The 16086-nt window shown below is 38.3% G+C and overlaps 2 protein-coding genes across 2 annotated transcripts; one reads left to right on the top strand and one right to left on the bottom strand.

Annotated features, from left to right (window-relative positions):
* Positions 1–3966: 3966 nt before the first annotated feature.
* LOC110884499 lies at positions 3967–4764 on the top strand. The gene has a single exon (XM_022132240.1). The coding sequence runs from the start codon at positions 3967–3969 to the stop codon at positions 4762–4764; it is 798 nt and encodes a 265-aa protein (XP_021987932.1).
* Positions 4765–9804: 5040 nt separating this feature from the next.
* Positions 9805–10500, bottom strand: LOC118482708 (proteinase inhibitor-like). The gene is made up of 2 exons (XM_035978334.1): positions 10336–10500; positions 9805–10241 (listed from the first exon to the last, which is right to left on the bottom strand). Exons 1-2 carry the CDS (start codon positions 10427–10429, stop codon positions 9961–9963), a joined length of 375 nt encoding a protein of 124 aa, XP_035834227.1. The 5' UTR covers positions 10430–10500; the 3' UTR covers positions 9805–9960.
* Between the last annotated feature and the right edge of the window lie 5586 nt (positions 10501–16086).

The raw sequence follows: 16086 nt of genomic DNA, 5'->3' as shown, positions 1-16086 counted from the left end.
TTATATAAACTATTGGTTATAATGTTCTCTAAATAATCAACAAATCTTATAAAATAATTAAAATAAATCACTTAGGTGGGGCCCTTGTCATGACCGGTTATTGGGGGGGGGGGTGTAGTTATGTTTCAATTCTAGTTACTTTACTTAGTTGAATGTTAAGTGGTGAATTTTGATATTTGAGTGTGTTATGATGTTTTAAGTAGTAATATGGTGTATAATGATCATGACTAGCTTCATAGCATTAAAACAATGCTTCTAGTGAATATTTGGTGTTTCAGGTAGAGTCCGGTTTTTCAGTTGGTTACCGGTTCGTTAAAGTGCTAAATAGCGTAGTTTAGTGTGCTTTATGTTGTCTTTTATGACAGTTTCGATTCCCGACACTTAGGAAAGTAGTCTGGACCATTAAACTATAATTCTGCATTATATTTTGTTGTTAAAAAGCTAAAAATTGATGAATTTTGGTGTTTTCTGCACAATTCTGCAGTTTTAGTGTGTTTCTGGCACTTTCCGGCACCTAAGTCATCACTAGGAAGGCAGTTTTGTAATCCCTACTTTCCTACGCACTATTCTAGTGTAACACTTGGTTTCAGGGCTTATTCTGTGTCTTAACTTCATGTCTGTCTGAGTACTGAACTCCCGTCAGTACTTCTAGTTTGTCTGATAAATGTGCTAACTTTGTTTCGTGCGCTAACTGTACCATGCTGTGTTGCATGTAGTAATGATAAAAATCTTGCAACATGAAATGCCATTGTATGTAGTTGACAGTAATCAGAAAATCATTCATCTTGTTAATTCAATCACACACAGTTATTAAAGCACAAATTACTGTTTATTATTGTACGGATAACATGGAAAAGTGCCAGTTGTGACACAAACGAATTAACCCACAAAAACTATAAAATAATAAATGATACACGAGGCAAGATTATACGTGGTTTGATCCCAGTGAGGGACATACGTCCATAGGCTGCAACTAGATTTATTTCATTAAGCTTAAAGGCACATAAAAGTCACAATACATGATTAGGTATATATAGAAAGCAATCAGATTTTCTATCTTGGTGAACAAGAAAACTAAACGGGTCAGACTGGGCCTTCCATCAAAGTCTTATAATCATCAATTAAACAAGCCCAGTAACCAAGGACTTCACAAACCCAACACTCTCCTACTTGAAGGCCTTGCGAGAAACTCTAACTTGCCACAAGCACACAACAACTCAATCATCGAGTACTTAGCAATCTTTGACACACAAGAACCGAAGTCTTCAGGTCCAGCTCACAAAGAACAAAGCAAACTCCAAACCTGTCTAGAAATCCACCTAGTTGCAATGGCCCTTTTCATCAGTAACCTGAAAAGCCCATTGAAGCTCCCAACCGCTCCAACATGGTCATCACAAACCCAGCCATGGCAAATCTAGACTCATCCTCAATCTCAACCGTCTCCCACTGATTCGCACTACTGTCTCCATAGACTTCCAGAGGATAGAACACTTTCCAAAAAACAAGCACCTAGGAGAGAATTTTCATTCGGGATTCCGATCTCAAAACCCAACGTCACAGTATAACTATGCCGAAACATCCATTGCGCTCTCACCATTACCAAATCTCCGTCCATGTTTAAACCTCCAAATACGCTCAAGCTGACATCCTCGTGGCTCTAAGATTCATGGTTGTCAAATGAATCCAATTAGCTCTACCTGATTCAGCGAGCTAAGTCTTTACTACTTGGAAGTAGGTTCAGTTCTTCCAGCGATACATAAACCCGTACCATCCCAAAGCCTTCAATCAAATTCACCAATACTTCACTACAATGGGTAATATGGAATGAAGCATACCGTGATCTCGAACACAAGAGTCTTCACTGCCTTCCACTGAGTCCCAATGCATCAACCTCGACACATTCTCAAAAGCATATATTCTAAAAGATGTCCACGCCTCAATGCAGCCCCAACAAGTCCACTATGCCCAACTCCCATTGTCCCTGTTATCCTAGCCCATGCCAAAACAACATTCCATGAGGCACATCTCCACTCGTACTTCCCCAACGAAAAACCTTCACACAGTGCCAGTACAAAGATGATCACAATGTCAAACCACTGATCAACACTGAATAAGAATAGCTTCGCAGTTCCAGACCAGCTAAATGACGATCGGTATCACAACAGCCGAGCTTTCATTGGAAAGCAAGCGGTACTAAGGCTGTCCAAAAATCTCGCGGCTCAGAGCTCACTCGGATTTAGCTCGAAAAAAGCTCGCTCGATATGGCTCGGTTTGGAAGTGAGCCGAGCCGGCTAGGCTCGGTTAGAAATTGAGCCTAGCTCGGCTCGGCTCATGACGAGCCAAATTGGCTCGGTTTGGCTCGCTTGGTAGCTCGGCTCAGCTTATCTCGAATTATTTTACTTATAATATATTTTATTTTTATTCCATATAATATATTACAAAAAAAATATTATTATTTACATGTATTTAGGCTTGTAGTTTGATATCTACGACATATTTAAAGGTTGATTGTCATGCTAATGAACAAATATTGTATATACTTGAAATATAAAACTTATTTTGTGTTGTTGAACTTGATTTTGGTTTGTAATGTATTAGGTTGAACTTATTTTAGAATACTTAATTTTGAGAGCTATGTATTAATTTTTATTTTTAAAATCAAGCCGAGCCGAGCCAGCTCGGTTTAAAACCAAGCCGAGCCCGAGCTTAGATTTTCAGCTCGGTTTCAAATCCGAGCCGAGCCTAGCCAACTCTGTTTATAATCGAGCCGAGCCTGAGCTTGCCCTAGCTCGGCTCGGCTCATGAACAGCCCTAAGCGGTACCAAGGGATCTATGACCATACACACGATCAGCTAACGCAAATCATAACCGAAAGATCATCCAAACGGGAAATAGCTCACACGACCTACCCTGCATAATTATCATAGAAATGTGGGGCTGCCCAGGTGTGCTTTTAAGATTGATATCCAGAAAGCATACGACACTATGGACTGAAATTTCTTAATGCATATTCTATCAGGGTTCGGGTTCCACAATCTTATGACAAAATGGATTATGACATGTGTATCTACTACATCATTCTCGTTGAGCATTAATGGTAACCTCAATGGATTTTTCAAAGGCAAAAGGGGTTTAAGACAAGGGGATCCATTATCCCCTTACTTGTTTACTATAGTGATGGAAGTGCTGACCCGTCTATTAGATAACATGGTGGCGTCTTCCCTCAACTTCAGGTTCCATAACAAGTGTGATAAACAAAGAATTGTTAGTTTATGTTTTGCTGATGACCTGCTCTTGTTTACTAGAGGAGAAGTCAAGTCGGTGAAGCCGGTCTTGTAAGCCATTGACAACTTTAAAAAGATGTCTGGGATAGTTCCGAGTATTCCCATAAGTACAGTTTATTTTGCTAATGTAAGTAATCAAGTGAAACAGAATATCCTTGATCTTCTATCGTTCAAGGAGGGTGCTCTTCCTGTGAGATATCTAGGAGTCCCTCTTTTATCTTCTCGGCTAACGTATATGGACTGTAAAGTGCTTGTTGAAAAGATGGAGTGTAGAATCACCTATTGGGGAAACAAGTTTCTATCCTTAGCGGGCAGGCTACAACTAATCCGGTCCGTTCTCTCTTCTATGCATATATATTAGGCCTTTGTTTTCATTTTGCCAAAACGTATTATGAAGGAGCTTGAAAAGAAAATGAGGGATTTTCTATGGAATAGTGGTACGATGGGAAAAGGAAAAGCTAAAGTTGGGTGGAAAACGGTTTGTAAACCAAGGCTTGAGGGCGGGTTGGGTATCAAACGTATCGAGGATGTCAACAAAGCGCTTATGACTTTTCATGTGTAGAGTATTCTTACCAATAGAGAATCTCTATGGGTGAAATGGATTCATACATACAAGTTGAAACAAAGAAGTTTTTGGGATGTTCCTCTAAAACAAGGGAATAGCTAGGGATGGAGAAAAATTATGAAGCTTAGATCAACATTAAGAAATCATATGTGGTCGAAAATTGGGGATGGTAAAATGACTTCAGCCTGGTACGATAAATGGTCGGATGTGGAACCGATTAGAAATTTTATTACGCCTAGAATGATTCAGCAAGCAGGCTTAAGGATTCAATCAAAAATTGTGGATGTGGTTGAAGACGGTCAACGGCTTTGGCCAGTGGTGTGGATGGATATCTACCCGGTCCTTATCAATAGGCAACCTCCTAATTTGAACACCAATAGACTAGACACTATTAGCTGGATCGATAATGAAGGTAAAGAGGTACAATACTCGTCGAAGGCTGTTTGGAATACTATTCATGTTCGTGGCCCGAGAGTAGAGTGGCATAATGTGGTTTGGTTTTCTCAATGTGTCCCTCGTCATGCGTTTCTTTTGTGGTTAGTCATTGGCAACAAGTTAAAGATGCAAGATAAGCTGAAGCATTGGGAAGTTGGAGGGCTTATTAATCTTAGGTTGATGTGTTATTCCTTATGTCAGAATGGTAATGACTCCCATGCACATTTATTTTTCGAATGTGTATTTGCGGCTCAAATTTGGTCGAAGGTTAAAGCTATAGGAGACATGCAACACCTAACGGATAACTGGGAGAATGTTCTTGATCACCTAGTTTCTAAAGCAAAATCTAAGTCCGCGAAAACTGTGATCGGTAGACTTTTAGTGGCTGCTATAGTGTACCACATATGGCAAGAAAGAAATTGCAGGTTATTCTCGGATAGAAAGATGGCAAGAAAGAAATTGCAGGTTATTCTCGGATAGAAAGAGGACGGTCACCCAGGTATGAGATCATTGCTTCTGTTCGGTTAAAGTTAATAACGATGAGGTTCAAGAATACGAGACAAGTGGATCAGATCCTTAGAGATTGGAAGCTGCCTAAAGGGCTCGTTATTTATGACGGGACCGGCTAAGGATGATAGCATAGCAAGTGATGCAGATTAGCTACTAATTTGCATTTCATGGTTTAGTTTTTTGTTTGTTTTTTGGCTGTGTTTAGTGGCTGAACATATGCCCGGCATGTCGGGTATATGAACTGGTTGGTATTTTCGCCATCCACTTGTTTTTTTTTTTTTGGTTTGTTGTGCAATGAAATTTACCAGGGTGAATTACCCCCAAAAAAAAAAACTTGTTTTCTCTTATGCCTTCACCAACACACCCTCTGGTTCTACTTTCTCTGGTTCAACCATTGTCAAGTACCACATCCAAGTTTCTTTGACAAACTAATCAACTGAACATTCCAATTAAAACCATCTCGTCTTCCATTATAACAATAACAAATGAGACAAATCAAAAATAGTGAACATACACAGCAATTGCACAGACTTGAACACTTGCCTACTCTTCTACTAAACATTATCAAGCAAACCGATTTGTTCCTCCAAAACTAATAAATCAAGTAATTGTACATAAACTGTAAACAGTTACCTCATACTGATCTTCTGCAGACAAATCCAACCCAAAACACTGAAATATCACAACCCCGGTTCCTAAAAAAAATCGGTTGATAAATAAATGTCAAAACCCGAACTCAGAAAATAAATCCTACTTAGCCTGCAACCCAAGCTCGATTAACAACTGAATAAACCTCATTAGCGGCTCCAATCAATTTAAAATATAAACTAGCAGCTTAAGGATTTTAATCAATGGTACTAACCTTGATCAAACAAATAATAACATCCTTTTCTTTTTCCATCGCACATCAGAAAACAAAGCCCCCAAAATTAAAAAAGACCTTTTATTAACTTTCCCTTGGCTTCCTTCATGTCCACGTAAACTCAAAAAAAAAAAAAAAAAAAGGATGTTATCCTTTCTTTATTTCTTTCTTGATAATAGGTGATAATTGTAAACAGAAGATAATTCTTTCTTCTATGAAAAACGACGATCATAACACAACCCTCTGGCTCGTCAGCAATCAAGAAATAACCCCAGCGACTCAAGATTTCTCGTCAGCTATGATTTTACTAACTAAACCTAATCGCAATTCCTTGCTAACCAAGCGATACCAGTTATCGACTCGGCCACAGCAAATCGAAAAACCCTGGCTCAAAGGGATTCTTAGTCAGCTATAGCTACTGATTATCACCAAAATCCCTACCCGATCTTGACTTCAAGCTTCTGAACAACAATACCAACGTTTCTACGAATAATTTCTGTCACACCCTGATTTCCCGGTGGGCCCGGACTTGGGGTATATGCGTGACGACTGGTACCAATAATCACAATACATAGCGGAAGATGGGAATTTAAAATAAATTATACAAAGTACAAACTTGAAAGTTGAAAGTTCAAAATAATATACAGACGGTTCATGCTAAAAAGATCCACAGGCGAACCGAATGAAATGAAATATGACTTGAGACTAATAGGGTCTTTTTTTCATGGAGTCGCAAATTCCAATATATAACGATCGAGCAGCTCTAGCATATTATCGTACTTGCTACATAACATGCGCTTAGTCTTTTGAAAATACATCAGTTTTCACTGGTAAATACAATTAACCGACTCTTCTGAAAATCTTTTCAAAAGTTTATTTGATACCATTTGGTATATCATTTTAAATAACTTGGGATAAAGTAATATTTCTTGTTACCAGTTTTACATGCTTGTCAATACATATGTGGACCGGAACTAAACGTCGGTACATGATTAATCGACACACCACATTTTCAGTATCATATAAATATAGCATTAGCGCCTGTCAGGTGTTACCTACACCCCGCGCTTAGGTCGTGGACCTTTGCAATTAAATGAGTCGGGATATCCAGGACACAGTCATATTAACCCCCAATGTTTAAGTTATCAAGCAAAACGGATTAAAATGGTTTTTTTAAATTTTGGATATCATTCGTCAATGATTCAATACACGACCAAGCGGCTTGAGCCATATCCCAAGCCCTTAAAAAGGAAAATAGGCTAAGAGTATTTACATGTGCTAGTCTTTACAAATTAAAGGTGTTAAGCACAACCGTTAATCAAAACAACTAAAACAGGGGCAATTCACTAGAGGTTCCTAGTCTGGAATGAACAGAACTATGATCCATTAGAATGTTAACGGGTCTTAAATAAGTCATTTGGCTTTGACTGGTTAACTTAAATGATACATACCGTTCGCTAGATTAAGCGTTGACCGGATAAAATGTGGTTTATACCCTTCTAAGTACGAGGACTGAATCAGATTAGAACTGAATATGGGTTAAATAACGATACATTCTGATTAGAACTGAATATGGGTTAAATAACGAGTCGGAAAGGTTTTGACCCGATTCAGCTAGTTTATATGTTATATTTTATTTCATTTAAACTAACTGTACACGCATATGCGGTATCGGGTGGTCGAATAGGTCTACAACAAGTCCAAAATGCCAAAACATGTTTCATATGGTTGTAATATCAGTTTCAAACTCAGATTACATGTTTGATTGGTTTCAAAACCCATTTTATGCCATAAGGGCGTTTTGGGTATTTTTAAGGCATATTATGCGGACTTATCAAATAACCTATCAAATGATATGATCAAATGGTATAACTTCATAGGGTTATTCTATACAATATTATGATCGTATAACAATCTTGATTCACACATTAAACTAGACCAAAACGGGTCAGAATCGAAAGTCAAAGTAGAAGTCAATATTATGGACACATTCAATTTCATCCAACAACAAAGGATCGAGATGAGGAAAAATATCCAATCCGCATACGATAAAAAAACATATATAAAAGAAAAACGTGAAGATATGAAATTTTTCGTCATGCCCGTCGATCAACTTAGCCGCCCAGAATTGGAATTGACATTGCAAATGAAACAAGAAATCTTGAAAAAATATGACATGGATAAATCATGACCTTTTTAATCTTTTTTATTTTATGTAGTTTTTTTTTCTTAATTTCATTTGTAGTTTTTAAAAAATTATATGTAATCTTCTATTTTAGTTAAATTAAATTTTAAATAGTTAAAAAAAAGCTAACAGATTACACGTGGCTGGCCACGCCATCTAAAGCCACGCCAACTCACACCCAACCCAACCCAACCCCCACCATGCCACGTCACACCTTGTGGATCTCACAGCAGCCACTTATCGATCAATGCCCCCAACCCAAGCCTCCCACACCCCAGAGCCTTAGTTTTCAACCCACCACATGTTTGGTTCACATGTTTAATGTTGTTATGAAAACATTACAAATCACTTTCATATCAATATATATCTATTGTCTGAATGTTTGTGAAGATCATCATGATTCGCCACCATACACTTGTACCAACTCACAAACAAATATACTACACGTTTTTGTTACTAGCAAACATGCTAACACCATCCAAATTTGAACTTCTGAGAAGAAACGGTTATTGGATCAACCCAGTGACTAAAAACGTATTTAATTAACTCATTATTTTTAAGCATAGTAAGATTAGATGAATAATGGGTTGCTGGTTCTTGTAGCCTACTTTAGTTAACTAATATACGTTCCATACAGGCTCTCATCGGTAACTATATACATGTTCTGAAATGTTACTTGGGGTTGGGGGCATGGGCGCACCTATTCTTAAATGGTAGCATTTTGATATGGCCCTTTTATAAAAAAAGGGAAAATGTGTATATGTTTATTAAATTTTGTTTTATTGTTAACTGTTTTCCATAGAAAGAATCATCTTCTAGGACAAGGATTAGGTGAAGGAGACCCATCTCATCCAAATAAGTTGGATCTCATCAAACTTCAAAATAGTTAAATATGAATTAAAAATTTTACAGAATGTTTTAATTGGTTAAATAATCCCCACATTCTGATGAGCATTATAGTATAGAATTAGTCACAAAAGTCATAAATTTTGCATCTAATAAACTGTAGGATATATATATATACAAATAAAAAAAATCTTGCATTTTATCAAATATATGATGTCCATATCAACATCCATTTCAAGATAAGTTCAACTATTTGAGTATATCACCAAATGCAAATTTGTAAAGATACGTGCATTGTTGTCATGTAACTTCACATAAACCAAAACTAGTAACATTTTATAACTTTTAAATCTCTCAAGATTGCTTTGGTGTTAGATCCAATACGATTACAAACGAATGGTAGGTAGACGAGCAACAAGCTGCGCCGCTACCCCTTTCTGAATAGCAAATCCTACCCTGCTAAACACAAAATTCTGCCCCTTAACATGTGCGGTGTTACTGCTTACCACCTGTTGAACCCGCTTTAGGAACCGCACCGCGTCAGGGGCGAGAGCACCGAATGTATCGATAGCGAACGGGACGAACACGTGCTGATTCTCGATGCAAGCTTTTTCGTGTTTAGCTACTTTGCCCGCCTCTGCCTTGGTTATCGCCTGTCCCGTCACAAACCCGTGGTCCCTTAGCCCAACGAGGGGGGACACACCTGTCAAATCGACACACGCGTGTTTCCCTCCTTCCCATCCAAAAACAAGAATGTCAGCGGGCCGTAGCGTAGATCTCCCTTCTAATGGATCAGTCAAGAAGTTCACCGGAGCTTCCTTTTTTGCCGAGATCCCTGCTCGCTTAAGGACATCATACAACACATCTCGAACTAAATCATGTCGATACTTAAATCCCGGTAATTCTTTGCAATGTACTGCATGCTCCCCAAAAGAATCCAAGCAACACTTCCGACATACAGGACACGGGTCATCATCCCGGTAATTCTAATTAATCGCCTTTAATTAGCCAAGCTAAATTACACTCTCATTTGAGTTATTTGTTATTACACCAGTTAACATCTAAAAACGCAAATCATAAAAGAAGCGAATTATTAAATAAGTGATAGATATACTCATACATGCTACACTTGCATTTTATTTACTAAAACAATATTCTAACACATACAGTTCTTACCCGACAATATTAATTTAAACAACAACAATACTAAGATACAACAAGTACACATTGTTTATTTATAATATTTTGATACTACAAAAGCACACCTAATAAACTAGCCAATGACGGGTGTTTTAATCACCAATCCCTCAGCATTCACCACAACCCACACACGGTTGGACACAAGGTCAGAAATCATGGCAGAATTTTCAGATATTATGATAGCATTGACTAGTGGATTTTCTTTCTCAATTATCCCTTTTGCCACTTCTCCTTTTTCCCCTACAAGCTCTGGCCATGAATTCTTTCCTGGTACAAAGAAATCGTCGGATATGACATTGGGCTTACCTTCCACGGAACATCTCACTTTCCCCATCTTGCTCATCGATGGCAATCCTGATCATGATTAACAACTTTCATTAAAATATGTGTAACTACATGTATATATACTTGACTCATTATATGTATGATTTGTTTATTTGAAACATACTAAGAACTGGAGAACCGCGGGCAGTGATCGTTGGCTTTTGGAGCAGAGACAAGGAGGGTGATGAGATTGGAAGGGAGGTGGAGATCGATGCCATCTTCTTCTTCACTAGAGTTGCAAGAACTTGAAGCTTTAAAAATGGAGATTGTTGTTGAAAGTAAAGGGGTTCGGTTTGTGCTATATATAGACTTGAATGGTTTATTAAAATTATTATATTTTATTTATTCAACCACATAAATTGAAATCTTTACATGACCAATGGTTTCACTCCACGTCGCATGGCATAGCTACATTGTAATGAGATATTTGGTTTCTATATTTATACGCCTAGTATAGCCCTGAACAGGCCTGTAAGCGGCATATATAAGCCTCGACAGGCATGTACATGTCGTATATGTGACTGATTTGAGACTGTACTAGGTTTCACCCATGGTTGAAGACATAAACCCTATACGTTGCGTACAGGTTTGTAAGTGACGTATATAGGGGTCTTATTTTTGGTATCTGGTCAGAGAAATAAACCCTACACGTCACATACAGGGCCTGTACGTGGCGTATATAAAAGTCCCACTTGGGTATGCAGATAGGCAACAAGGTAAGTGAATATGCACACCCATCTTTATATAGTTAATAATGCAAAAACATGCATAGCTTTTACGTTCTAGGGAATGTAACCTCTATGTATGATAAGTTAATAAGCATATAAAGGGTAATTGCATGGTACCCCTGACCGCAGAAGGGATCTACCTTCCCAAGCTAGCGACCCGACAATGCTGTCTGGCGGTGAATACCCAGTCGAGTTCAACGGGAGCGAAGAGCCTGCAAGCAGGAGAACCCGCACCACTTTGAACTCCCGAAACGGTTTTAGATGGGTGCCGGTGGCCACTGGGCTGACACCCCGTGGTTAGTTAATAAGAATATATACCATGTAAAATGTGTCCTTAATAGTGAATTTCCGTATTTCAACGTTTTTATGCAGGATCTTAGTTTGTATAAAATATAGTGGTATACAGAAAAAAAAAATAGAGCAATTTAAATAATATCCAGGATCCCCATTGGTTTTTAGACACCACATGTTTAATGTGTTTTTAAAAAACTTCACTTAAATCCATTGTCAGATTGTTTGTGAGGACCATCACCGGGGCCTATGTTATCCAGGATCCTCATTGGTTTTTAGCCACATGTTTCATCAGTCATGTAAAACGTTTCTATGAAAACTTTCGAAATCTCTTTTATATCATTTTAAATCTATTGTTTGAATGTTTGTGAGGGACATCATTAGCAGCAGGGGTAGAGTTTAATTCTTCAACCCTAACCCGCCAAATCATATACTTATTCATGTTGTTCCGTGCCATGCTTGGGTCGACCCTTTTATGTTCGTTTGTTAATATAAGTAATGGCACATGACTTTAGTAAAAATTTAAACAACTAATTACTTCCTTTTATGTTCATTATTGTCCTTTTAATTGCTTTTGTTTATTTATCTCTCATCCGAGCTAACAACCTTGAGTTTATAAATGGATGGTTTGAACTAATAAACGAAATTTTTGAAAGTGAAGAGTTGACGAAACACTTCAAAAGAGAATTTAATTCACCTTTAGAAGTTAATTGTTAAAGGAAAGTTAAAAATTAAAATTTCGGGTGAGAAACAGTTTAACATGCGAATGTTACAAATAACTAAAGTAACTATGCTTGAACTAAAGTAATTATCATTGTGCTACTTCAAAACTTTATCGTAATTGTTTGTATTTCATCTTAACAAGAGGAGCCGACATCATAACAACAGGATGAGGGACCTAAATCGGATCTTGGTGTTTCTCAAGTCCCCAACCCACACCGATGCAGATTTGGGTAGCAACAATGCTAACTTGGGTGAGACTTGTTTAGGTTATGTAATTTATAATTGCTAACTTTTGGTTGATCATCAAAAGACAAATTAAGAAAGAGCTCCCAATTTAACAATTAATAAATGAGGCGGTCATTGTGGTTTTACGTCACTTGTGGCCCTCGAAACAGTTGAACAACTGAATTATACTAGGTACAAAAATGAGACTTTAATTTTGTTGAGGAACCACCTATCCATCCCAATTCCCAAAACTAAGTAGGCATTGCTACATACAACCCCTTATAGCCTATATAGGCGAGCCATCAAAACCAGCTTTCATCATCAGTCACGTTCAACCAGTCTTCTGATTCAGGATCCAAACTGAAGATGACAAGATCAACACAACCCGAATCAGATAAGGCATTAGTTAGTCATGATCTGTACATTTGGATCTAATGTCAAAGATATTATTAGCTGGTCCGATTTCACGAGCAAATCAATCTTCACCAGATTTTACGGCCAAATCTAATTTAACCCCTCCAGCTTAATGAACACCCAATTTTCAAGTAAAATACGGTAATTAACATGGAACATCTCAACAGCTAACACAAACGGCTTCACTACATAACTATAGCTATGAAGCTCATATATTACATATTTTATTTACCAATGCATGCGTACATAAAACATGAGTTAGTTATCCAATTTGGATATGATATGCTTACTGCACATACAATTTACATATGATATCCAATTTTGAGAGCCACGTACCTAAATATATCATATAAATTAACGTTGTAGAATATTTAATCGCCTTTAATTAGCCAAGCTAAATTACACTCTCATTTGAGTTATTTGTTATTACACCGGCCAGTTAACATCTAAAAACGCAAATCATAAAAGAAGCGTGTTGGTGCACTTGTGTCTGTACTTTGTCTGTATTGGGTCTGTATGTAAACGATGTCCTTAGTAGTCTGTAAGTTGACCAAGTCAACCATCCTCCGGTTTGACTTGGACAACATTTGAAAGATGTTCTGATCGAAGGATAGCCTCGAAGGATACACCTGATCCTTCGAGGTGATCGAAAGATATGGTTCGACCATGGTTCGACCATTAGACCTCGAAGGATGATCCTTCGAGGTCCACGCTGATCTTTCGTGTAACATGTGGTCGACAGATGATCCTTCGGACCATCTGTCGAATCCTTCGAGCAGACCTGCTGAGCTGGGTATATATACCCATGCATGTGTTGAGAGTTTTGAAGTTCTGCCATTTTGCACCGAGAGATAGAGAGTGTTGAGAGCATTCTGTCCAGAACTCACACACACACACACTTGAGAGTTTACATGTTAGATTTGTAAACATTGAGCTTGTAACCGAACCCTCATTGCATTAATACGACTAGTGTTAATCGGTGAATCTTTGTGTGTTTGTTTCTCTACTTGCTACTAACTCGGTTTGCTTGCTAGCTTGGATTCCGCACTCGCTAGTAGGTTTGTATAACAAGGTTTAGGTTCGTCATCCTCCGCGAAAAGGGACCTACAAGTGGTATCAGAGCCTCGCTCTTTACCTTGTTTAAAACCGGGTTTGTTCAAGTGTTTGGTGTGTTTGGACACTTGGTTTAGCACCCGTTTTTGGTGGTTTTCTTGCTTGTTTAAACTGAAAAACGGTTCCTAAACCTTCGGGAGTGTTCAAGGTTGGGTTGGGTAACTTGAAAACTTGTTTTTGAGTGTTTTGGTGAATTCCGGCAAATATTCCGGTTAAGGTTCCGGTCACCGGTTTCTGGGTTAAGTTTTCCTTTTTGGGTAAATTATCTTTGAAAATCTTGGTTGGTGGGAAAGTTGTCAGCCTGCCATACCATTCTGCCGAAAGTTGACTTACCTACCCATCACCTTTTCACCAACCCGTCATATCTGTGTCAGTGTGTCAGTGCTCATTCGAAAGATATCCTTCGACATCGAAAGATATCCTTCGACATCGAAAGACAATCCTTCGATCAGTGACAGCTCGATAGATAAACATCTTTCGAGTAGTCCTTCGAAGTTCGAAACATATCTTTCGATCAGGGAATCTTTTCGAAAGATAGTTGTTTTATCTCGAAAGATAAGGATCTTTCAAGTGTGAATCTTTCGAGATTTTGGGTCTTTCGAAGCCAGTGCTCGAAAGTCAACAGTGATCTTTCGAACACTGTTGATCATTCGAACAAGTGTGATCTTTCGAAAATCAGCTATACGAAAGATAAGGATATTTAACTCGAAAGATAAGGATCTTTCAAAGGAGAATCCTTCGAGTTCTTGAATCTTTCGACATCATTGTTCGAGATTCAACAGTAATCTTTCGAGTACTGTTGATCCTTCGAACAATAGTTGGTCTTTCGATTGTGGTCTGTTTATTGTTAACAAGTTTCTGTGATCTCAGATCTTTCGATCAGGATCCTTCGGCTGTGTGATCTTTCGGGTGGCTATTATCCTTCGAGACATTGATATAGTATTCATTTTTCTGATCAAAAATGAATCCAGCATGGGGTAATCCGTCAACTGCAGAGAGCAGCACGTTTTCTGCAAGATCCAGTGTGCCATGCAATTCTGATATGTATTTTGGAACTTCCAGTACTTCGTTTGCAAGACCCGTTCCACATGCTCCATTAAAAACGGAGTACGTCACAATCACAGATTGTTTTGGCAATCCAAAACTAGTTCCTGTAAAGCCAGCTCCCACCACAGACATGTATGGAAATCCATTACCCCCAGTTGCCGTACAACACCATTATTCTACTGTAGAATCATCATTTCTTAATCCCAAGAACAGTAGTCAGACAAAAACGGCGTTGTATGCTGAAATTGTCAAAGATGTCAGCAAGGGTGGATCCTCGGGGAATGATAACAGTTCTGAACTTGTTAGAAGTTCAGATGAAGATGTTTCAACTTCAGTTGAGGGTGATACAACTTCAAGTTCAAGTGAGGATGGATCTGAATGTGAATCATCAAGGGAGATTGTTGATTCTGATGCAGAAAGGCCAACACCTGAGAGTAATTCCAGTCAGGTATGTGTTGATGAACCAACTGCTGTAGATTGTGATAATTGTGCTAGATTAAAGGCAAACATGTCTGAGTTGCAAGGCAAACATGATGCTTTACAAGCTAGTTTGTTTGACTTGCAAGACAAACATGTTTCATTGAATGCCAAGTGGTGTGAATTGCAAAGCAAACACGAAGCTTTGCAAGAGAAATATGATGTGACATTTATCCATAACCAGAAGTTGACCGTGGATCTTTCAAAATGCACAGAAGCCAATATGTTTTATGAAAACCATGAAAAGGAATTTAAGTCAATGATTGAGACATTAAAGAAAGATAAAACTGAATTGACTAAAATGGTTTCCAGAAAACAAACGGACATTAATTTGTATATCTCACGTCTTGAGACAATGCAAAAAGAAATGGTCTGTGTAAAAACGGAAAGTGAGGCAATCCAACTCAAACTAGATAGCTATTTGAGTTCTAGCTATGTGTTGGATCACATCATTGACGTTCAGAAAGAAAAACGGGATGTCACATGCATAGGATATAAGAAATGTCCACCACCTGTGAGACACAATTATGATGCGATGCCTGACGAGGAGGATAGAGTGTTCTTTGAACCATCTATTCCTCTAGATGTAAAGGAGTTTGCAGCAGGACTCGGATACAAGAAAGATGTATCACCAGACTCAGATACTTCAGCAGATGCATGTGTGTCTTCTGCTGAACTGAATCAGGATCCTCCAGTCATCATTGAGGATGCTGATTCTTCTGATGATGAATCTGATGATACCAGTCCAGCAAAGTCTGATGCGGAAGTCAAAGATGGGGACATACCTCTCGAGAATTACATCCTATGTGATCCTCCTGCAAAACCCGCTAAGACTGTTGCAATCGAGTCCTTGTGTG

Source organism: Helianthus annuus, chromosome 1, assembly GCF_002127325.2.
Source record: "Helianthus annuus cultivar XRQ/B chromosome 1, HanXRQr2.0-SUNRISE, whole genome shotgun sequence".
In the NCBI taxonomy this organism is placed as follows: Eukaryota; Viridiplantae; Streptophyta; class Magnoliopsida; order Asterales; family Asteraceae; genus Helianthus; species Helianthus annuus.
The sequence above is the reverse complement of the archived record's forward strand: the minus strand, read 5'-3'. Positions and strand labels throughout refer to the sequence as shown.